Source organism: Ylistrum balloti, unplaced genomic scaffold (genome assembly GCF_031769215.1).
Source record: "Ylistrum balloti isolate Yb309-2 unplaced genomic scaffold, AGI_CSIRO_Ybal_v1 Utg371200, whole genome shotgun sequence".
NCBI lineage: Eukaryota > Metazoa > Mollusca > Bivalvia > Pectinida > Pectinidae > Ylistrum > Ylistrum balloti.
The window spans coordinates 51226-76269 of NW_026782653.1; the positions used below are offsets into that span (position 1 = coordinate 51226).

General features: G+C 37.4%; 2 protein-coding genes across 2 annotated transcripts in view; both read left to right on the forward strand.

The window, feature by feature from the left end:
- The first annotated feature begins 4865 nt into the window (after positions 1-4865).
- Positions 4866-5687, forward strand: LOC132561408 (uncharacterized). The gene has a single exon (XM_060226135.1). The coding sequence runs from the start codon at positions 4866-4868 to the stop codon at positions 5685-5687; it is 822 nt and encodes a 273-aa protein (XP_060082118.1).
- A 13513-nt stretch (positions 5688-19200) lies between these two features.
- LOC132561414 (death domain-containing protein 1-like) overlaps positions 19201-25044 on the forward strand; it is a 37439-nt gene continuing 31595 nt past the window's right edge. The window contains exon 1 of the mRNA XM_060226144.1: positions 19201-19840. Coding sequence (XP_060082127.1) covers positions 19201-19840 — 640 coding nt within the window. The remainder of the gene's footprint in view (positions 19841-25044) is intronic.

The window sequence follows — 25044 nt, forward strand, 5'->3', positions numbered from 1 at the left end:
TACATTTCTTTAAAGTTTGCGTTTCACAAACTAGCTTGAGAAGCTCAGTATACTGGTGTCAGAGAACAGAGAGCGCTTAGTGTAATTGAATGTATGTTTACTATTCAAACAAACAGACCTACTTGAGGAATATTTCAAAATCAATACCAGGTAAAAACCTCAATTTTAATTATCTTATAAAATAAACACTTCTAAGTAAATTCAAAGTGCCATCAAAGGGGAATAAAAACATGACAAATATATACCTCCCACTATCATTTAGAAAGGTGCCCAAAATATCATTGTGTAAACTACATGACTACTACAGGAGGGCTAAGTATATGTGGAACGTCAATTTGAAATTAGAAAATATTTTTCTTTATTCCAGTTCGCATTTCAATGCAAAATTGTATGCATGGTTGGGATTTTTGACAGGAAAATAAATCATGTTTTAATCTGTTTTAAAATCGAAATCATATATACATAGAGTTTTTGAAAATAATTTTAAGACAATAATAAATTTTTACACTGTTAGAAAATAACTTTTAAATGTCAAGAATATTTAAATATATTAATTTGATATTAACATCAAAAGTATTTTCAAATGATAAAATTCAAGCACAAATTGTATTGACCCCTAAAATATCAGTATTTGATTTCATTTCGATAAGTAAATATTGAAAATAAATCTGTGTTACTTTGTCATAATTCATTTTATAAGTACGCTTATTAAGTAAATACTTCCAAATCACGCGGTCTAAATTTTACTTTCCAAAATCAACATTTTGAATCTTAATAATAACTATTTAAAGTAAGGATTAAAAATATTGGCGTGTCATTTCTTCTCAAAAGTACACCCGTACATTTCTCTATAACTAAGCTAAATGAATAATTGTTTACAAGGTTATATATAAAACGCAAAACAATAGCCCCTTTCAACACTTTAGAATCTGATGTAGAGTCAAATTATTATTCAAACGGCATCATACAGGTTTAACTAGATTTGAAAACAAAGGGTAAAACACAGTAGACCTACCTATCATAAGGTGCTTCTGGTTAAATTTGACATACGGATGAAAGTCTGTCCTACGTCTTTACATATGGACCAGGACTATCCTACCGCTTAACATACGGATAAAATGCTGCCCTACTTCTACGCCTGCACATACGGATCAGTCTGTCCCACGTCTGCACATACGGATCAGACTGTCCTACGTCTGCACATACGGAACAGACTGTCCTACGTCTGTACATACGGATCAGTCTGTCCCACGTCTGCACATACGGATCAGTATGTCCCACGTCTGCACATACGGTCAGTCTGTCCCACGTCTGCACATACGGATCAGACTGCCTTACGTCTGCACATACGGATCAGACTGTCCTACGTCTGCACATACGGATCAGACTGTCCTAAGTCTGCACATACGGATCAGTCTGTCCTACGTCTGCACATACGGATCAGACTGTCCTACGTCTGCACATACGGATCAGAAATTGTCCTACGTCTATACATACGTCGTTACAGTCAGGCCACTGTTTGTCATATGTCTTTAAAAACGGACTATAATCCGTAATTGGTCTCCTACATATTGATCAGAGTCTGTCCATGTCTCCTACATATTGATCAGTCTGTCCATGTCTCCTACATATTGATCAGAGTCTGTCCATGTCTCCTACATATTGATCAGAGTCTGTCAATGTCTCCTACATATTGATCAGTCTGTCCATGTCTCCTATATATTGATCAGAGTCTGTCCATGTCTCCTACATATTGATCAGTCTGTCCATGTCTCCTATATATTGATCAGAGTCTGTCCATGTCTCCTACATATTGATCAGTCTGTCCATGTCTCCTACATATTGATCAGAGTCTGTCAATGTTTCCTACATATTGATCAGTCTGTCCATGTCTCCTACATATTGATCAGTCTGTCCATGTCTCCTACATATTGATCAGAGTCTGTCAATGTTTCCTACATATTGATCAGTCTGCCCATGTCTCCTACATATTGATCAGAGTCTGTCCATGTCTCCTACATATTGATCAGTCTGTCCATGTCTCCTACATATTGATCAGTCTGTCCATGTCTCCTACATATTGATCAGAGTCTGTCAATGTTTCCTACATATTGATCAGTCTGTCCATGTCTCCTATATATTGATCAGAGTCTGTCCATGTCTCCTACATATTGATCAGTCTGTCCATGTCGCTTACATATTGATCAGAGTCTGTCCATGTCTCCTACATATTGATCAGAGTCTGTCCATGTCTCCTACATATTGATCAGAGTCTGTCCATGTCTCCTACATATTGATCAGAGTCTGTCCATGTCTCCTACATATTGATCAGAGTCTGTCCATATCTCTTACATATTGATCAGAGTCTGTCCACGTCTCTTACATATTGAGCAGAGTCTGTCCATGTCTCCTACATATTGATCATATTCTTTCCGTGTCTTCTGTCCGTGTCTCCTACATATTGATCAGAGTCTGCCCATGTCTTCGTCTTCTTAAAAAGGCAGCGTTTAATCTGTCAGTGGTATTCTTACAGCTGATGCACCTCCCCGTCTAGATTTTGACTTTCCTTTCGATCTCTTTGGATTTTCCCCAGTTGCCTTTTTTGCTTCAAAATATTTACGTCTTAGTATCACTGACGAGTCCTAGAAGTACGAAACAGCTATATGATGTAGTATCACTGATGAGTCCTAGAAGGACGAAACAGCTATATGATATAGCATCACTGACGAGTCCTAGAAGGACGAAACATCTACATGATGCAGTATCACCGACGACTCCTAGAAGGACGAAACAGCTATATGATGTAGCATCACTGACGAGTCCTAGAAGGACGAAACAGCTATATGATGTAGCATCACTGACGAGTCCTAGACGGACGAAACAGCTATATGATGTAGCATCACTGACGAGTCCTAGACGGACGAAACAGCTGAATAACGCAGTTTAATTAATTGGTTCTACTCTATCTAACCCTAAATTATTGAAATTTGCTCCTCACTTGTGTGTCTTTTATACAAATTATAAGGACGGACACGTGTATGTCCTTAGAACTGTCTACTGACTGTGTATCACCTAATTGAAAATCTTAAATGAATGTTTCTCCTGCCGTTACACAGTAAATCATACTTTATAATTTGTGTAATGTTTGAACTTGTCTACATCAGAAGCTCTACCAATATATATAATTGATTTCTCTATACAAATCATGCCTTTCTTATTATAAGGTATACAATTAATGTGAGGTTTTTACCTGTAATCAGTCATCCGCTCACCTGTAGCTATAGATACACGTGTTTTAATGGGTCGTCAGACGTTACGTTATTCCCTCGTCGACCTTGTGAAAATCAACATGATTTTATATTTTGTTTATGTACTGTCAACGTACAACAAAGTCATTATCATCATCCGAGTTCAAATACATTTCGTTTCGTTCAATAACCAAAGAGAAATTAATTTCGTTTCGTTTTATAATGAGATACAATTAGATGTTTCACTTTACCAAAACGACAAGCATTCATGACTCTGGTCTACATATATTCTTTCTGATCAAACCTTTGCACAATCCATATATCATTTTCTTTTATGATTTATAGCCGATCACGTTTTTAAGTAAGCTACAATTGTATACACAAAGGTGCAGACCTATACCAGCTGATAAATCTGGAGGAAAAAAACGTAAATTAGATTCTCAGAAAAAAAACACAATAGAATTTAATGGCATATACTGGTGTTCAATATGTTTTTTTGTGACTTAATATTTCATTACATTTTCATGTATTCATGGCAGTAAGTAAACCAGTGTTATAAAATTAAATCTATAGATTATAGATAGGTAACCGTTTATAGGATATTTATTGCAAAGCAAAAGATGGCACTTCCACTTGAATTCTTTCCTAATTATTTTTTTATTTTAATTCATTATTTGTTGTGGAAAGACGCAAGAATATTCACCCTATCATGAAGTGTAAGGTTAATTTATAATTAAGAGAAACGCCAGAACGAAAAATGTCCCAACTGATATGTAATTTATTTCTATTGTGTATGAGTAACAAGGTGGGACAGTTCCTCTGTACATCTATTTTTTCTCTGTTGATAGAGAAATTATGGCTCACGAAAATTGCGATGTTAGCAGTATACACCTTACAATTACTACTAACCAGTACTCCATTTGATGGAGAGAATTTAATTCACCTTTGTCGCACACTTATGCTACAGTATAATGCGATATTGATTAGAATGGATAAAAATCCTTTCCATTTGAGTTTCGCTGCGATAACACGGGACCGGAAAGTCATTGGAACAGGAGACAAGTCTTAGGAAATCACTTCATGAATAATTTATGATCTGTCTGTAGTAGTTACGGGCTGTCAATACACACCGGTACTGTCATACTAATGGTAAGGTAGATCGTGCAATAACGTATGTGGAAAGGAGAATTATGGGGGGGGGGGGATATAGTAATGATAGATCTTGACAATTATATATAAAAAAATAGAGTACTATCAGTCTTACATCCATGTGTCTTTACCCTGGATATAATGTGGAATTTAACGGGAAAAAAGGATGATAAATATCAAATACAATCACGAAAACGATATGACGGGCACCACATGTGGTGACAGGAGACGATATGACGGGCACCACATGTGGTGACAGGGAGGATGATATGACATGTATCATATGTGGTGACAGGAGACGATATTACATGTACCATGTGTATGTAGTGACAGGAGACGATATGACATGTACAATATGTGGTGACAGGAGACGATATGACATGTACCATATGTGGTGACAGGAGACGATATGACAGGTACCACATGTGGTGACAGGAGACGATATGACATGTACCATATTTGGTGACAATGGACGATATATCAGGTGCCATATGTGGTGACAGGGAGGATGATATGACGGGTACCATATGTGGTGACAGGGAGGATGATATGACGGGTACCATATGTGCTGACAGGGAGGATGATATGACGGGCACCACATGTGGTGACAGGGAGGATGATATGACGGGCACCATATGTGGTGACAGGGAGGATGATATGACGGGCACAACATGTCGTGACAGGGAGGATGATATGACGGGTACTATATGTGGTGACAGGGAGGATGATATGACGGGCACCACATGTCGTGACAGGGAGGATGATATGACGGGTACCATATGTGGTGACAGGGAGGATGATATGACGGGCACCATATGTGATAACAGGGAGGATGATATGACGGGTACCATATGTGGTGACAGGGAGGATGATATGACGGGCAGCATATGTGGTGACAGGGAGGATGATATGACGGGCACCATATGTCGTGACAGGGAGGATGATATGACGGGCACCATATGTGGTGACAGGGAGGATGATATGACGGGCACCATATGTGGTGACAGGGAGGATGATATGACGGGCACCATATGTGGTGACAGGGAGGATGATATGACGGGCACCACATGTGGTGACAGGGAGGATGATATGACGGGCACCACATGTGGTGACAGGGAGGATGATATGACGGGTATTATATGTGGTGACAGGGAGGATGATATGACGGGCACCATATGTGGTGACAGGGAGGATGATATGACGGGTACCACATGTGCTTGTGCATTCTGGTTTGCCAGGAAATATTTCAGGGGAGCAGAGAGCGAAAATATCTGGGATGTCGATATATAACTTAATGACACTGTTCAATACAAATAGAATTAGGTACAACAAAGTCAAGTAATGAATTTCAGGGTTTTATTAAAAGAATCTTAAGTGAAAAGCAAGTGAAATAATTTACGAAATAAATTATAGGAAACAGAGAGCACTTCAGTCTTACATCGTTGTTCCTAGATCGAAGAGGCCTTAGGTTATTTACAGGTGGTACACACTGCTTATGGACCATTAGTCCCCGAGGTTTGCCACTGGTGATGGACCATTAGTCCCCGAGGTTTGCCACTGGTGGTGGACTATTAGTCCGCGAGGTTTGCCACTGGTGATGGACTATTAGTCCGCGAGGTTTGCCACTGGTGGTGGACTGTTAGTCCCCGTGGTTTGCCACTGCTGGTGGACTATTAGTCCGCGAGGTTTGCCACTGGTGGTGAACTATTAGTCCCCGTGGTTTACCACTGCTGGTGGACTATTAGCCCGCGAGGTTTGCCACTGGTGGTGGACCATTAGTCCCCGAGTTTGCCACTGCTGGTGGACCATTAGTCCCCGTGGTTTGCCACTACTGGTGGACCATTATTCCGCGAGGTTTGCCACTGGTGGTGGACCATTAGCCCGCGAGGTTTGCCACTGGTGGTGGACCATTAGTCCGCGAGGTTTGCCACTGGTGGTGGACTATTAGTCCGCGAGGTTTGCCACTGGTGGTGGACTATTAGTCCCCGAGTTTGCCACTGCTGGTGGACCATTAGTCCCCGAGGTTTGCCACTGCTGGTGGACCATGAGTCCGCGAGGTTTGCCACTGGTGGTGGAATATTAGTCCGCGAGGTTTGCCACTGGTGGTGGACTATTAGTCCGCGAGGTTTGCCACTGCTGGTGGACTATCAGTGCCCGAGTTTGTCAGTGGTGGTGGACTATCAGTGCCCTAGTTTGCCATTGGTGGTGGACTATTAGTCCCCGTGGTTTGCCATTACTGGTGGACTATTAGTCCCCGAGAGTTGCCACTGGTGGTGGACTATTAGTCCCCGAGTTTGCCACTACTGGTGGACCATTAGTGCCCGAGATTTGTCGTATGCGCTATACCAGATTTTAGTTCATTAAATGCTATTTGAAAATAACAAGCTCTTTAGAATTGTGGGGCTCGTGCACCTCCACATCTTGACTTTGGCCTTTCTTTCCTCGTTGGTTTTCAAAGTTTCCAAATTTAGGCCCTTAGCATCACTGATGAGTGCTAGAAGGACGGGAGAGATGAATGATTCAGTTAAATTCACTGTTTCGCCCTACTGTATCTAACTCTAAATTTGTATTAGATGTGTTTTCCCTTTTTTGTCTTTTGTACAATCGTCGTTAAGTTTACACTATAAACAATACGAAGTCGAACGTGTTCTTGGAGTTCTATATTCAAGCTGTTCTGTTGTTTCTGCCGATGTAACAAATCGAGGTTACACAGTAAATATTATATAAACAACACTTGTAAAATGTCCAATATCATACTGTGGTAGAAAGTGTTGTATGACTGTATCGAGCGGTAATGCTGTGTCTGAGACAGTGGAGAGTTCCAATATATTAGTATGTAGGACAGCGCTATGGTTGAGTGGGGGAGTAGGTACACAATCGTGTCGCTGTAATAGTTGTTCAGTATACCTACAGCACGACACACCTGTGCAGGTTTATATTCGTGTACGTTAAAACTGATGTCTTGGATACATTGGGATTTTAATTTATACAGGTAAGTTGTATTGTTTTAACACGTGTGTGTTGTATTGTTTAATATATGTTCGTATGTATGTATATTGTCTGCACACATGTATGAAAGATGATCTCTTATATCATTGGTATTTTGGTAAGTTAATATCACAGGTATATGAAACATTCTGTATTAACCATGTATCATAAGACACGATGGTGGGTAGAGTATTGAAATCATGTCTTAGACGTCTTTATATATATATATAGTATTCGAATGAATTAATATCACATACTTTCATTTTTTTATATTAGAAATGTTTTATAATCCAATATGGTTGGTAGGAATGTCTGTATCTTATCTATGTTGTAAAACTCATCCTTTACACGTGAATGTAAGATGGTATTTTTCACGTGATTGTACGAGGACAATTTACTGTGAATATAAGATATTTTACTGTGAATATAAGATATTTTACTGTGAATGTAAGATATTTTACTGTGAATTAAGATGTTATTTTACTGTGAATATAAGATATTTTACTGTGAATTAAGATGTTATTTTACTGTGAATTAAGATGTTATTTTACTGTGAATATAAGATATTTTTTTACTGATATTTTACTGTGAATTAAGATGCTATTTTACTGTGAATATAAGATATTTTACTGTGAATGTAAGATATTTTACTGTGAATTAAGAATGTATTTTACTGGGAATTAAGATGCTATTTTACTGTGAATATAAGATATCTTACTGTGAATGTAAGATATTTTACTGTGAATGTAAGATGCGTACATTGTATACACCTTGTCATATCAGATGTACGGTGTTACTAACATTTTTGACATGCTATTTTTATAACAATTTACTGTGAATGACACATGTTACATAAATTCAATTTTTTTTTAATTTATTGTCATGGATACAAACAAAAGATATTCCAAATATAGAAATTAGTGTCAATTTTGTTTGAAACATGTAAATATTTAATCGCGAGATGTCGGTGTTTTCCCTGAGAGAGCCCTGCCTTACAACAACACACAATATGTTATACATAATACATGTTCTCTTTGTGTCTACAAACGAAGCATGTTTTTGTTGGTAATAGGATTGTGTTGGTGTATTGTGTTTTCCATTCGTTTCTGGTCTTCCATTTCAATTGAAAATTTATTCAGTGACCGACCTTATTGACGCAAAATGTACTTTTAGAGGCATGATGAATAACGATCGCCTACATCACTATGTATGATATATATATAGATATATTTATTAACTTACAACTTACAATTAAAAGCGGCAAATGAATTCAAACAAAAAATATCTAAAATATCCAGTTTTTACTGATATCAGCGTCATAACAACCATCACACTGTTTGTAAACCAGGGTAAATATTCCTTGTTGTCCCCGCAACAGGATTATAGTGTCAAAGCGTCAACACAACATGATCAATGTTTCATAGCGTCAGCACAACAAAATTGACATTTCATAGCGTCAACATTTCTTGACTAATATGTCACAGCGTCAACATACATTTATATCGTGGCGTCAACACAATATAGAACATGTCATATCGTCAGCAAACTTAAAAACATCAAATTCGTCCCGTTTATTTCTGAGAAATTTACGTATAACACTTTCTACTCGTGCAATGAAGATTGAGTAGATGGCATTAACCATTGGGACGTGTTTCCCGCCACGTGCTGTATATCATTATGGCCTGTGATATTCTGTGTCATTTCCCACTGCTAAATGTTACGGGATAGATTCAAGTTAATCAGCTGATTCCAAACAAACAAATTGATATAGGTATCACTGTATATACATAATGTGTATGATAAATTATAATGACGGTACAATAAGGCACTGCATATCGACCCGAAATAAGGAGGGGGGGGGGGGTACTAATAATAGATATAAAAGAGAAAAGAGAGAAGTCCAATTTTCGGGGCGATCTGACCGTGTATCCCGAGTACATGTAAGTAAAACATAGATATTACGGACACAGAGATATATTTAACATGATATAGATATAACCCTTACATAGATTAATGGACACTGTTATATAACACCAGACACCAACGTTATCTAGTGAGCTCTATCAGTCTAATTTTATAACGACTTTGGTTTCGCGGTCTCCATTGTCTTTCATCAATTTAGAATTCCTTCTAGATGGTCATATATTTCATTTCCTTATTTGGTTCTCCTGTATCAGTCTAAATTTGTATCTGAAAGGTGCTATTCATTTGTGTGTCCATTGTAAAATTATTTAAAAATTATCATGCCCCGTTAGAATGAACTTCTTAGGAGAGGATTCATTGGAGATAAGTTTACTTACCAAGAAATCGTAAAAACACGATAATTATTATCAATAACGAGTGTGTTATGCTTTATAAAGTCTACTTCAGAATATAGAAGTTATGTGGTTTAAGAGGCCAGATTACCGAAGTGAATCATTTCTAGTGTGGAAACTCTTGTGTATCACTTCGATTACAAGCACGGTGACTTTTGTGACACCAAGTTGTGTAGGACCGACATTGAGATTTACAGCCAGTATAAAGCTGTGTTATGTGTGATTTTAACAGGAAACTGACTTTAACGTCGCGGGGATTTAAATATTTTGCAGTAGTGTTATTGGGTCGTGGTTACCGAGACGCAGTTGTCGATAGAACTGTCAGCTTATTGATCAATATTGCAAACAGTAAATTATACACAGGATCATGAAATAGTGATATTTGCATTACAAACAAATGTTTGAATTTCTAATAGTTTTCCGTCTTGAATCGAGAAAATTGTTTTTTATCTTTTTTAATCAATTATGTAAGCATGAGTGGTATGTGTGTGTGTATATATAATGTTTCTGAATATATAGCACAATCATGGTTGTTATACAGAATATTCATTTGATCATTTTTTTTAATTTTTATTTTTGTCGGGAGGAATTGTTGTTAACAGAATTATTTATAAACATGCAAACAATGCAGTAAACAAAACGAACGCCGACTGACAATGCTTTGAGCTGTATTTAAGATTCAGTAGTAAAACCAATCACAAACCACGATAGACTTACTTCATTAGAATTTTATGTCGGTGAAAATTTACAGCAGACCTCCAACGGCCTTCTGTCCAAACAGACTCTGTGTTATACCTGTCAGGGCCTTCTGTACAAACAGACACTGTGTTATACCTGTCAGGGCATTCTGTCCAAACAGGCTCTGTGTTATTTATAAAGGGCCTTCTGTCCAAACAGACTCTGTGTTATACCTGTCAGGGCCTTCTGTCCAAACAGACTCTGTGTTATACCTCCAAGGACCTTCTGTCCAAACAGACTCTGTGTTATACATGTCAGGGCCTTCTGTCCAAACAGACCCTGTGTTATACCTGTCAGGGCCTTCTGTCCAAACAGATTCTGTGTTATACCTGTCAGGGCCTTCTGTCCAAACAGACTCTGTGTTATACCTGTCAGGGCCTTCTTTCCAAACAGACCCTGTGTTATACCTGTCAGGGCCTTCTGTCCAAACAGACTCTGTGTGATACCTGTCAGGGCCTTCTGTCCAAACAGACTCTGTGTTATACCTGTCGGGACCTTCTGTCCAAACAGACTCTGTGTTATACCTGTCAGGGCCTTCCGTCCAAACAGACTCTGTGTTGTAACTGTCAGGGCCTTCTGTCCAAACAGACTCTGTGTTATACCTGTCAGGACCTTCTGTCCAAACAGACACTGTGTTATACCTGTCAGGGCCTTCTGTCCAAACAGACTCTGTGTTATACCTGTCAGGGCCTTCTGTACAAACAGACTCTGTGTTATACCTGTCAGGGCCTTCTGTCCAAACAGACTCTGTGTTATACCTGTCAGGGCCTTCTGTCCAAACAGACTCTGTGTTATATCTAGGTTTTGTTATGAAACTTCGAAGATCTAGTATATTATCAAGAAAGGGAGATATGAATGCTGTTGATGGGTTGTCTGTTGGTTTCGTGTTATTTACCTTTTTCATTGGAGAAGGTGAAATTACTTGCCTGGATTGGCAAAATATTTACATGTTGGATATCGTTGATGAAGCAGAAAACGCTTACTCTTCTGGGACATCTGGTCTTAATCTCCTTTCACGTTTTCAACTGACTATGTGCAATCTTTGCCCTGGTTTATTTTCATTTGTGTTTAAAGTATTATAATTTTGGCGTGTCGGTATTTTCTTGTGTTCATAAAGATATACTGTATATTTGCTTAATTTCGCGAACAAACATTTTGCTATTGCACCAGTTTTGGATAATATCGAATTGTTCGCCTGTCTTTACATGATGTCCTTGTATACAGGTATTCTTGCATTTAATCTGGTGTAAGCAATGTCATTACCATATAAGGTAATATGTCTATATGTAATATATTTCATACGATTTAAAAAAACGTGGTGTATGCTGCTTATTGACAAAAATTAGAATTGGTTTGATATCTACGTATTTTACGATTCCGGATATAGTCCATTGATTAGTTATAATATCGCTTCACCATATATGGTAATGAGATATTTACTACTATCATATTGAAATAAACAGTTTCACACGTGACGTGTAATGAGAGGAAAAAATTCTGAAAGATCAATAAAATACTGATATACGATAGCGCTGTATATATATTGAGTTACCAAATAACGGCTACATTGATAAACAAATGGGTTCAGTCTAGATTTAGGAGAGAATTTGCAGGTGATATAAAGTCTACTTCAGGACATTTCCTGATATGTGATTATGATGAATCACAATCAATAGCGAAATAACATCAATACTTAAAATATCAATTTTAGTTAAAAAAAAGGTCAACTTACAAAAAAGAAATTAAAATGGGACAATGTTTATTTCTATACCGGAAAAAAGATATCGTGAGGGATATAAAATCGCCTTTGAATGATTAAAAAAAAATGCAAATATAATTTCATTGACAACGGTTCCTGTGGCAACTAGAGAAAATATCTGACGTTCAAATTTTGGCGTGTTCCCCAAGAACAAAATATTTTATTAATTCACAGTTGTTTTTCAATTGATAATAGAATAATAGATAGTTTCATAATTAAAAAAAAATAATCGCACATAACGTGATTTTAAACGTTCAACATTATGACGAGACACATTAAACGTCAGACTTTGTTAGAGCTGGAGAGATTGTAGCATCAACGAAAGTATGGAAGATGTGCCGATATCAAAATATTTTGACGAATAGAAATTGATAATATGATTGTCTAGTAAGTTATAAAGGGAACATAACAGAATATCACGTCTGTAAATCTATTACATTTACGGGTAATTCTGAGTTTTATTAAACACAGAAACCTGTATTACATTTATATCTTTAGTATTATAACGCCCATTAGGCCACACGTGGAATATGACCTCTGGGAGAAGTAATTTTCTATAGCCTTCTATTGTTTATATCGTGATGTCATTACTTTATGATGCATTGTGACGTCATGTACTAAATTTTAAAAAAATGCAAATTTAGTCTTTGTCAAATGAAACGCTATATATTTCAATGTTTGCAAAAATACTTAACTTACGTTATTACATCCGTTTCCTTTCATGTCAAACTGGTGAAACTCGTTCTGAAATGTTCAGTTGAACTCGCTTCGTAATATTGAAAATCTTTAGACTGGTTTCAAACATCTCATATAAACGGGGATCCAGGTTAGATTCTATCCGGAACAGAGGCAATGCAGACGAAAGTTGTTTCTACTACACAGAATATCGACACCCATGATCCGTTAAATAAAACAATAAATATTCAACGGTTAAGCATAATCTTATACTAAATCGGTGCATTCGACTTCGTAGGAAAAAACCGGAAACGTGTATATTTTCCGCATCGTCATATTACATCTAAAGGAGAGTGAATACATTGATACGATAAATTTAACTTCAATAGCGAAGAGTTCATTGAATAATAGGATTAATAATAGTTGTTGGAGTGTAAACAATTAGAACGAATACCAAGAGAGAGAGAGGGGGGATAAAGAGAGAGAGAGAGAGAGAGAGAGAGAAAAGTGAGGAGAGAAGAGAGTGATGAAGAGAGAGGGGGGAGGGAGGGAGATAGAGAGAGAGAGGGGGGAGGAGAGAGGGAGAGGGGGGAGGACAGAGAGAGTGATGGAGAGAGAGGGGGGAGGGAGGGAGATAGAGAGAGAGGGGGAGGGAGGGAGATAGAGAGAGAGGATCAGAAGAAAAGTTCAATGGTATGTTAATTAGGAGAGTATGATGACGGGGATAGAGATACATTTAACACAGAAAACAATTTACGTCAGGGCGTCTGAAACAACTTTCTCGTTTGATCTGTAAAATATTTGCTTCTTAAAATCTGGATATTCAGTAATAATCTAATTTGCTGCAATCAAGTGTCCGGAACATCACGCGCTATTGTTTTTCACGTTATAGTACTTGTTCGTCATTTCTTTATGTGTATTTTGGTGACGTCATTATATGTTGACATGGCATGCTGAGATGTGATATTTCCGACATCATTTCAGTGTGACAACACTTTAGATTTTTTGTTTGGTGTCAGCTAAGTTACCGTATATATTCCTTTAATTTACTGGTGTAATTCAGTCTCACCGTCATATTCGTCTGAAGCAAGAAAAGTTGAACTACTGATGTTTATGAAATAAAAAAATATTCTTCGTGAAATCTTTACTTAAATCATGATAAATATAGTCTGACAACGTTTAAACATTCAACAATACAAACCGTGACCTATTTGTTTCATTTAAAACTTCCATGTTTAACAAAAATTACATTAAATACACTAAAGTATATCATATTTTGTTTATCACGTGTTTTAGGAAGAAATATAAAGTAATGACATTTTGCAGTAAAAAAAATCTGTCATTAAAAACACCTACCTGGATCGTGTTTCACATACATCTAACGGGTTTTAATCTCTTCCATTAGACGTGTTAAGGCAGAGATTTTTAAAACGTCAACATGAATGTTTTAAAGTTATTTTGACTTTTCCTAAAAGTGCTGAATGAGATAGGACGACAACTTTTCTTTAAAACGCGATAGATTTATAGAAAATACATCCGGTCCATGTTTCTTGCAGTCATAAACCTGTCATTCAGGATCAGTGGTAATGTGTTTACTAATACAGAAAACTCAACATTACAACATTCGATAATTTATCACCTTCTTACAACGGAGACTTCGATATTTTAGCCAAAATTTATCAGATATCATGTTTGTGACACCACAATCACAAAGTTATACAGTCCTAATGCCTTAAATGATGAATATATTTCCCATGTGTTGTAAATATATTGAGAGGGTGACAGAAAGAATGAAAAATCATCGACTTGGAAAATAATTCAACGATTTGGCATGTAGGACTACTTTGAAGTTGTCACTTTTAAGGGATTTTTTTTAATCTTTGAAGATTATTTTCCTTGTGCTAACCCTTCCGGAACACCTGGTCTTACTTTCTTCCCAATTTATCTGTGGTCTGTCGTTAATTTTATTGAATTTGAGAATTGATTAAGATTTTATTGACATGTTGGTATTTCATTTCCTTTCTTGTTTTAAGATTCTGGAGATAGATATTCTCCTTAGAATGAGAAGGATCTCTTAATACACTGTCTTTACGTCAGTAAGAAAGATTTTAAGATAAGTATGAATACCTTTTAAGATCTAACGGAAATTGAAATTATCTTAAAATGGCGTTTTCGTAACCTGTCTATTGTCAGACTATTCTCACTATCACATGTTTTAACTTATATCCCTTTACATTATATATATATATATACATATGTAGTGTATTACTAGTATACAATCTTGCCTTCCTGTTCTCTGTTCGTTGTTTCAAATAACTCATGTCAAACGATTTGAATTATCAAACATCAATCCAGGCCAAATCATGTGCATGTGCCAGGGAATGTTCTTTTATGACACGAGCTTGGAAAAAGTCAACAAACACTTAACTATATACTAAAAAATTAAAAACAAGCACAAATAACAAAAAAACTAGATGGTAGACCAGTCGAGATAAGAAATGTCAGCTTTCGATATATTTCAGGAAATGTAATATTGCTTGAAGCAAAATTCTTTTTATATATGTGTGTTATAACACACTTTCCATGATATAAAACTATATAACGATTTATCTAATACAGTAAGCATATTCGCTTAAAAAATTAAAAATGAACAAATAAAAGGACCGAACACTTGATTAACTGGGTATATACAACCGACTACATAACATCATGAATATATAATGACTCTGAAAGGAAATTTCTAAAATGATTCCTTTAATATTCCAGAATGCTAATGAGTAGTACGGTTTCATTTACCTGAACGAAATATAACTTAATTACCTGTGACAACACTTGTTTACGATATTGGAATACACGCCACCTGGCAGTGAAAGGCACGATCGTGTACCTCCCCTCGAGACCCTCATCCATCTTAATCGTGACGCGGAAGGCAGATTTTTCTATTGAATATACATATATACGTAAATTCGTTTTCTAATCACAGAGTGGATTTAGGTATACTCTAGCGTGCCTAATATAAAAGTGATAAGAATGGTCAACATTGGGGCTGTACAAGTCAATAGTATTAAAACTCAGTCACGACATGACTTACATACCGCTCAAACGGAAGGTGTAGGCCGACTAAAATGTCACACTTTGGGCGATGTAGGTCGTCTAAAATATGACTCTTTGGGAAGGTGTAGGCTGTAAAAAATGTCTCTCTTTGGGAAGGTGTAGGCCGTCTAAAATGTCACTCCAGGGAAAGGTGTAGGCTGTATAAAATGTGACTCTTTGGGAAGGTGTAGGCTGTATAAAATGTCACTCTTTGGGAAGGTGTAGGCTGTCTAAAATGTCTCTCTTTGGGAAGGTGTAGGCTGTATAAAATGTGACTCTTTGGGTTGGTGTAGGCTGTATAAAATGTCTCTCTTTGGGAAGGTGTAGGCTGTATAAAATGTCTCTCTTTGGGAAGGTGTAGGCCGTCTAAAATGTCTCTCTTTGGGAAGGTGTAGGCTGTATAAAATGTCTCTCTTTGGGAAGGTGTAGGCTGTATAAAATGTCTCTCTTTGGGAAGGTGTAGGCTGTATAAAATGTCTCTCTTTGGGAAGGTGTAGGCCGTATAATATGTCTCTCTTTGGGAAGGTGTAGGCTGTATAAAATGTCTCTCTTTGGGAAGGTGTAGGCCGTCTAAAATGTCTCTCTTTGGGAAGGTGTAGGCTGTATAAAATGTCTCTCTTTGGGAAGGTGTAGGCCGTCTAAAATGTCTCTCTTAGGGAAGGTGTAGGCTGTATAAAATGTCACCCCTGTGGAAGGTGTTGACGATATAACGGGTCACGTCTAGTGAAGGTGTTGACGATATAACGGGTCACGTCTAGCGAATGTGTTGACGATATAACGGGTCACTTCTAGTGAATGTGTTGACGATATAACGGGTCACGTCTAGTGAAGGTGTTGACGATATAACGGGTCACGTCTAGTGAATGTGTTGACGATATAACGGGTCACTTCTAGTGAATGTGTTGACGATATAACGGGTCACGTCTAGTGAATGTGTTAAAGATATAACGGGTCACGTCTAGTGGAGGAGTAGACTATATAACGGGTCACGTCCAGTGAATGTGTTGACGATTTCTCTATATATGATATTTTATCTCTGAAGTTATACGTCCTATACTCATTGTCTTGTCAGTAATGTTTCAGTATTGTACAAACAACAAACATAGAACAGCATTTCTTTACAATTCATGACTTCAGTACAGTAGAGCTATCAATGAATAAACTGAACCATACAACTGTTCCGTCCTCATAGGTCTCATCAGTGTTGCTACATCATACAACTGTTCCGTCCTCCTAGGTCTCGTCAGTGATGCTATATCATACAACTGTTTCGTCCTCCTAGGTCTCGTCAGTGATGCTATATCATACAGCTGTTTCGTCCTCCTAGGTCTCGTCAGTGATGCTATATCATACAGCTGTTTCGTCCTCCTAGGTCTCATCAGTGATGCTATATCATACAGCTGTTTCGTCCTCCTAGGTCTCGTCAGTGATGCTATATCATACAACTGTTTCGTCCTCCTAGGTCTCATCAGTGATGCTATATCATACAGCTGTTTCGTCCTCCTAGGTCTCATCAGTGATGCTATATCATACAGCTGTTTCGTCTTTCTAGGTCTCGTCAGTGATGCTATATTATACAGCTGTTTCGTCCTCCTAGGTCTCGTCAGTGATGATATATCATACAACTGTTTCGTCCTCCTAGGTCTCATCAGTGATGCTATATCATACAGCTGTTTCGTCCTCCTAGGTCTCATCAGTGATGCTATATCATACAGCTGTGTTGTCTTTCTAGGTCACGTCAAAAAGTGATGCTATATTATATATGTTGCAATGTTCCTCCTAGGTCTCAGTCAGTGATGATATATCATACAGCTGTTTCGTCCTTAGGTCTCATCAGTGATGCTATATCATACAGCTGGGGTCTCCTAGGTCTCGTCAGTGATGCTATATCACACAGCTATAAATCATCCTCCTAGACAACTCCTCAGGATATATATATTGACACATATCGTGTTTTGTCAATACGGTGTGTCAGTGTGCTGTATCATGACAACCGTGTACTCGTGCAGGGTAAATATCAGTGATGCTATATCATACAGCTGTTTCGTCCTCCTAGGTCTCATCAGTGATGCTAAGGACCTAATGTGTTGAAACCTAGAAGACGACACAGACAAAAGGTTGAAAGACGAAACAATATATGTTGCAATGTTAAATCCCGAAATCAGTATTTGTAATCGTGAAATATAAACCTGTTATAAGTTTATCTTACTGTTGGGCAGTTCATCACGCGGGGACTCCCGGTTACGTTAGGGATATCACACGAACTATAAATCATATTTCTAGACAACTCCTCATTGGATATATAATATTGACACATATCGTGTTTTGTCAATACGGTGTGTTGGATGTGCTGTTTCAGACTGACAGACCGTGTACTCGTGCAGGGTAAATATCAATATGTGTGTCTCCACGAGTGTTTACTGATCTTCTAGAACGTCTGATCAGCTGGAGACTACTTACTGAATTTTAGATTGATGTAGAGTAATAAAATAATGCACCATCAAGTCGTTTAAATTGTCACATGGTGACTCCGCAGAAGCGTTTAAATTGTCACATGGTGACTCCGCAGAAGCGTTTAAATTGTCACATGGTGACTCCGCAGAAGCGTTTAAATTGTCACATGGTGACTCCGCAGAAGCGTTTAAATTGTCACATGGTGACTCCACAGAAGCGTTCAAATTGTCACATGGTGACTCCGCTGACTCGTTTACATAGTCACATTGTGACTCTCCTGACACGACAATATTTATCAGTATCTGAACATAAATACATGCGTATCTAACTATAGGAATGACATTTCAGGAAAGTGGTAACTTTACAAGGGAACAGAGATACATGTACTAGAATGTAAAAACATCGCTTAAATTATGTTCCTGTCAAAAAGTACTTTAGCATACTACAACGCCAGCTAGTCTGTAGTTTATATATGTGTTTATTCCAAATTAGAGATGATTGACGAATGTATCTAGGTTCCTTCTTAATTGCTGCGGTATGGACGTGAATATGCAAACAGACAATTTTAAACATTTCTCTCAACCCACGTGTATTTTTTTATGATAAACATTGATGAGAATTAATTTAAACAAATATGACGTAATATTGACGTCACAACTTTGATGTGATCCCAGGATGATTCCTTAATTTTGTATACTGACGAACGATGTCATTTATAAATATCAACACACAAGGTAACATTTTGTTTCCATTTCTGTTGCAGTTTTAAATACTACACAACATGCCAGTTGGGGATCACAGACGGGGGACCCATGATCGTGGTCGCCATGGACACGATCATACTGCTACCAAGGCTACGAGTAAACCAAGGAGACCATCCTCTTCTGTCAGCAATCGCAAAACGTCAGTGACGTCAGCACAAAGAGAAGGGGTAAAATCCGCGAAAAATGTCGAACAGGACCGGCAAGTCACGAAGTCTCCCGATGAATTAGAATTGAGATCTCTCACAAATGATTCTTTGGCAACAAAGGAAGAAGAACTGGTTTATCCAAATGGACAAATTGACGCGAACAACGATGTGAAAACGGACGAAATCGAAACCAAATCTCCCGAACCGGAGGAAGAACAGCCTGTCGAGAAATGGGCGGAAAAGTCAACAGATGAATACAATATCCGATCATTCAATGATAACATCCTGGAATTCACAGAAATATTCGACAACGACAAATTTAAAACCGTAGATTCTGCCTACCCCGTTGAAGATCTCATCTCTGTGGTGAACTCTGTTTCAAGCGCTATAGATGAATTCAAGGAACAGACTCTGGCCTCACAGTCAAAGCTAGAGGGACTCCGAGAAAAGATGAAAGAAGTTAAACAGGCCATTCATCATAACATCGCCAAAAACGCCGTGGAACTTCCAGGTAAGTTTCAATTTTTACTATGTATAGTCGAACCACGTTATCTCGAACTTGAATAACTCGAAGACCGGTCAAACCTTACAATTAACATTCTATATTATTTAAATGGAATTATCGGATTACTCGAAGTTTTCCCACGATCCCACCGACTTCGAGATAACGAGGTTTGATTGTATCTGATGTTTCACTCGATATTGCTTAAAACTTATGATGCTTTTGACATTATCATAAAGCTAGTTACCCATTCTTTTTCTTTAACCGAGAAATGAAACCAGGAAGTAGATTGGATTGTCTGCCTTAGTACAACTTTTCTCCGCTAGGTTGCGTTCTTTGTATAACATGTATATGTGACAAGCAATCAAGTCGAGTTAATGCAGAAAATTGTAGACATCACAGGAGGAAACCATTGGTCTATAACAATTGACTGTCATGCTGATTTTACTCGAGAACTCTAAATGGTCTGCCTGGCTTCGTTGTATCGCAGATGTGAAACACTGTGTGAGTCTTATAATAGAAACCGTTCTGTAGGAGAGAAATCAATTACGATTATTTCGCATTTTTCACTAAATTGATCTTTTCATTCATTGATGCATTCAAAAATATTTTCCGAAATTAAAAACAAAATGGAGAATTCCATAAATTGAGAAGCCGTCATTAACTTTTGGACCGGATCTGAGCTGAGGAGACCTTGTGTACACAGACTAGTCATGCATAATTCCAATACATAGATCAAACATATAACGTATCAAGATCGTATCTTATCTGGTCTATTTACATAAGATGACCTAGTATACACATTATAAATATGACTGTATTTATCTAGGTCATATTTTACTGGACAATGGAAGAGCGGTTCCATTTGACCGATTCTGTGAAAAGATCAACAACTTGGTTAGAATTGATACCTGGTTTGTCGGCTGTTATATATGTATAAGTGGTGTGGTTGTTTGGTCAGTGTACAACTAGGGCAATGTGTTTCACACATTATAAATGTAGTACAAATCTCCAGGATAAATATTTAAGGGACATTGAAGTATGTAACGGTTTATAACTAAACATTAATAAGATGTAACAACACTTAATGAAAGGGTCTTATTCTTGGTGTTAATATAGACCCCGTAAATACATATTGTGTATCGCGTTTTCATCAGACCTTAAACTATATCTGTACATTTATATAACTACATATATCCGTCCTTTATGTTAACTACCGTTTACATAATTGCTCACTCACGTGGTGTAACTCATATTGTCAGTGTTATCATATAAAACTCCGGGAAACACAGTATGTCTAAACCGGAAGTAATGAGTTTAACACAAAAACCGGGGGTAACAGGCATTAATGTATCGTCAAGAAAATTCCAACCCCTAGATAACTCCAAATTTAACCAATTGAACGAGAGTGAAATATTCATACAGTATTAAGGAAAATGTACGGAGAATCCTAAAAAAAAAATGTTAACGAAGAGTAAGGTATGAATCGTCTGGTTCATCGACGACCTTCGCCATGAATATCGAGATAAAATCTAAACCGTGATAACACAATCCGGAAAACACGGAAACGCGGTGTTATTGTACAAAACCCGGAAACACAGTGTTATTGTACAAAACCCGGAAACACAGTGTTATTGTACAAAACCCGGAAACATCGTATTATTGCATCAAACCCGGAAACATGGTGTTATTGTACAAAACCCGGAAACACAGTGTCATTGTACAAAACCCGGAAATATCGTGTTATTGTACCAAACCCGGAAACATCGTGTTATCGTAAAGAAACAAAGTGGCAAAGTGAACACAGTAAAAAAACATGACTTATGGCAAAAAATGTAAAATCCGTATTAGGTAGACATGTTAGGTGAATTTACAATAGTGTGTTGATTGACGAAAAGACAAAGTCAGCTCAGAAACACGTCTATCAAACACGAACCAAAACAAAAGAAGGCAATTCAGGGACATTTCTGATTAGGTATAGAAAAAATGTTCATGTTTTTGACAGAATTTACTTGCATTTCGACTTTTTCTCTTATGTACATTTAGCTTTTGATGATTGAAGCTGTGTTAAATATACTGGAAATTTAAATGTGTAGACAGAGTGTGCCAAAATGGCGGACGGAGTAATTTATTAAGGCATGTATCGGTTTATAGTAGGGAATCTCAGTAGGGTTTACCTTGCTATAATTTTGACAAAACGTTTTAATGGAATGAACAGTTTCTTATTTCAAATTACTTGCGTTGGAAATACAAATAGTTTTTTTATAAAACTTACAAAGGGTCTGTGTTACTAACGTTGTATATAAGATCTCAGCGAATCACTCGACAGTAGATCTTTGTTTAATCTGAACACAAACCAGGAACATTAACAGTAATTGTGTGACCCGTTTTTGAACTCGTTGCATGCATTGTTCAAATAAGACTTGTAAGATCAATACAACTATGTATGAATCAGGGTTTTGTTTCTAGGGTTTGTCACACAACGTCTTGTTTACGTAACAGAGTTCTTAAAGGTCAAACATTACTATATTTGTACACACCATAACCCGCTTTTATAAACCACCACGTAAACAACATACGGTGCATACAATTCTTCCTTTCAGGATTGTTTTCGTCATTTGTGGAGAATTTCAAATTTATCAGCTGTTACACTGACATGATCAATGACTTGTGTCGTTAAACAAATTGTGGTCGGGAGACACATTGGTCCGATCGGACGTAAAAAAGATGTAGGTGTTACTTGGGTTTTCCCCGGGTTTGCCGCTTTCCTCGATCAATAAGACCTTGCTTCCATCCGGGTCATCAAGACTAAATGACATTAAAATTAACTATATATACTCTTAGAAAACGACTCATCTCTGAGGACAAAACGAAATATGTTTACCATCAGGATCAAGAATTTCGAGAAAATTCGGTTAAATATTCTTATCTGTTCCTCACAAATAATATCATGCCTTATAGTTATAAATCTACAAGGACAAGATTATCAATGTTAATATCCCACCTGTCATTGTTGGTCAGGTTGATATTGGAGCGACGACATTAAACTGTCAATAAACAACGGTTTTATTAACATTAGATCCTGTAGGTCGATACGTGGCCGGGTCCAACACTTGTTTACAGTTACCTCCCGTCACGTCGTTACAGGAAGCATCTACGGTCATCATAAAAGCAATATACAGTCTATTTCGTTTTATCTCGAATCGGTTATGATAACATACGGGATAAAAGTATAGTCTGTTTCACTTTATTTTGAGTATAATGAGTAGTAAATTAAATCTTTCGGGAGATACTGTCATTTCTATAGCCACTATGTCATTAATATTGGCTACTGCCTTGGAACAAAAGAACGCCAAGTACCCTTTAGGACGTGATAGATACCGGCTCCGAACTAAGTCCCGGTAATGTTGATCCTTCTTGTAGTTATTGTTTGTTTACTTTCGATCATAACTTTTCTATATTGTCCTATTTATATGTTTACACCTGTCCACTCAACAGGTAGACGGTCAAGGCGTCCGTATTTGATAATTGTGGTTCTGAACTTCAATAATTCCGCATATTTGATCCAATTTCCGTGTCATTTATAATAGTGCAATTGGTATCTTCCGGTCTTATTCCAATTTAATTTACACCCGTTTCTGACGATAGGTGCAACTTGCTGGGCTTTATAAAGAAAGTATACATCATTAGAGGCAACGACGAGAGAATTACTCTACCAACGGAAATACATAAAGTGCAACTAAAGTAGAAAACCAAATGGACACGTTCCAGGATTTCCGGATATGTAATATATATGTATAAATAACACGTCACCTCACATGAACGTGATACATGACATAACTAACCTGGGTTTACAAAGATTTAAACGACGCGCGTCGTCAACGAAGCAGAAGACGCTTTGCTAACCGGAACGTGTGGTCTTATTTTTCTTGTGATTCTGTACATATCTCCGCGTAAACTATCTTTTCTTCATATTTCGCTTTAGTTTCATCGATTGTTAGTTAAAATACGATTCAATATTTTCCAAATCATCATCTCATGTTTCCGGAATTTGTGTACCTTATATCTGCAATGTATTCAGATTAGATTATACCATAATACCATTGTCAATCAGCAGTGACTATAGAAATATGATGCTGTGTTATAGGCTTAAATAGGATTTTAATAAATCGTTAATGAATTTTGATACACCGAATTCTTTACAAACATCAGTGCTCTGATACCGAGTCCGCTGATATCACTATATCCGTGCAGATCGCAGAAGCATGATCAGCTTTTAAGATCGTTGACTCTATACTCACATATTTTCCTACACTGTAACATAGTTTTCAAAATATCCTCATATATATTTTTCAAGCATTGTTGTCTATTTCGGACATATTTGAATCATGTGATCATTGTTTTTTTCTTGGGGTCCGAACATTGATATTTTTATCGAATACTGAGCTGGAGTTTCCTGTGAAGCTGACAACACCATTTCTGATGTAGAATGTTAAGGTGTATTTACCAAATAAATTAATCTTCAAACGTGGAAGGGAATGAAAGCGAATTAAAAGAATAAATTTGTGAACGTATTAAGCCTTTAATGGATTCCTGTATAAAACTTTGACGCTGAATTTAATCGAAAGATATATCACATACGGCATCACAACACGGAGGGGGGGGAGGGATTTACAACACAAGTTATAACTAGATACAGAGGGACACTGGGGCTAACGTAGCTAACAACACAAGTTATAACTAGATACAGAGGGACACTGGGGCTAACGTAGCTAACAACACAAGTTATATCTAGATACAGAGGGACACTGGGGCTAACGTAGCTAACAACACAAGTTATAACTAATTACAGAGGGACACTGGGGCTAACGTGGGGCTAACGTAGCTAACAACACAAGTTATAACTAGATACAGAGGGACACTGGGGCTAACGTAGCTAACAACACAAGTTATAACTAATTACAGAGGGACACTGGGGCTAACGTAGCTAACAACACAAGTTATAACTAATTACAGAGGGATACTGGGGCTAACGTAGCTAACAACACAAGTTATATCTAGATACAGAGGGACACTGGGGCTAACGTAGCTAACAACACAAGTTATAACTAGATACAGAGGGACACTGGGGCTAACAACACAAGTTATATCTAGATACAGAGGGACACTGGGGGTAACGTAGCTAACAACACAAGTTATATCTAGATACAGAG

Coding starts and splice junctions, on each gene's coding strand:
- LOC132561408 (XM_060226135.1), top strand. CDS start 4,866: ATGGACGATATATCAGGTGCCATATGTGGTGACAGGGAGGATGATATG.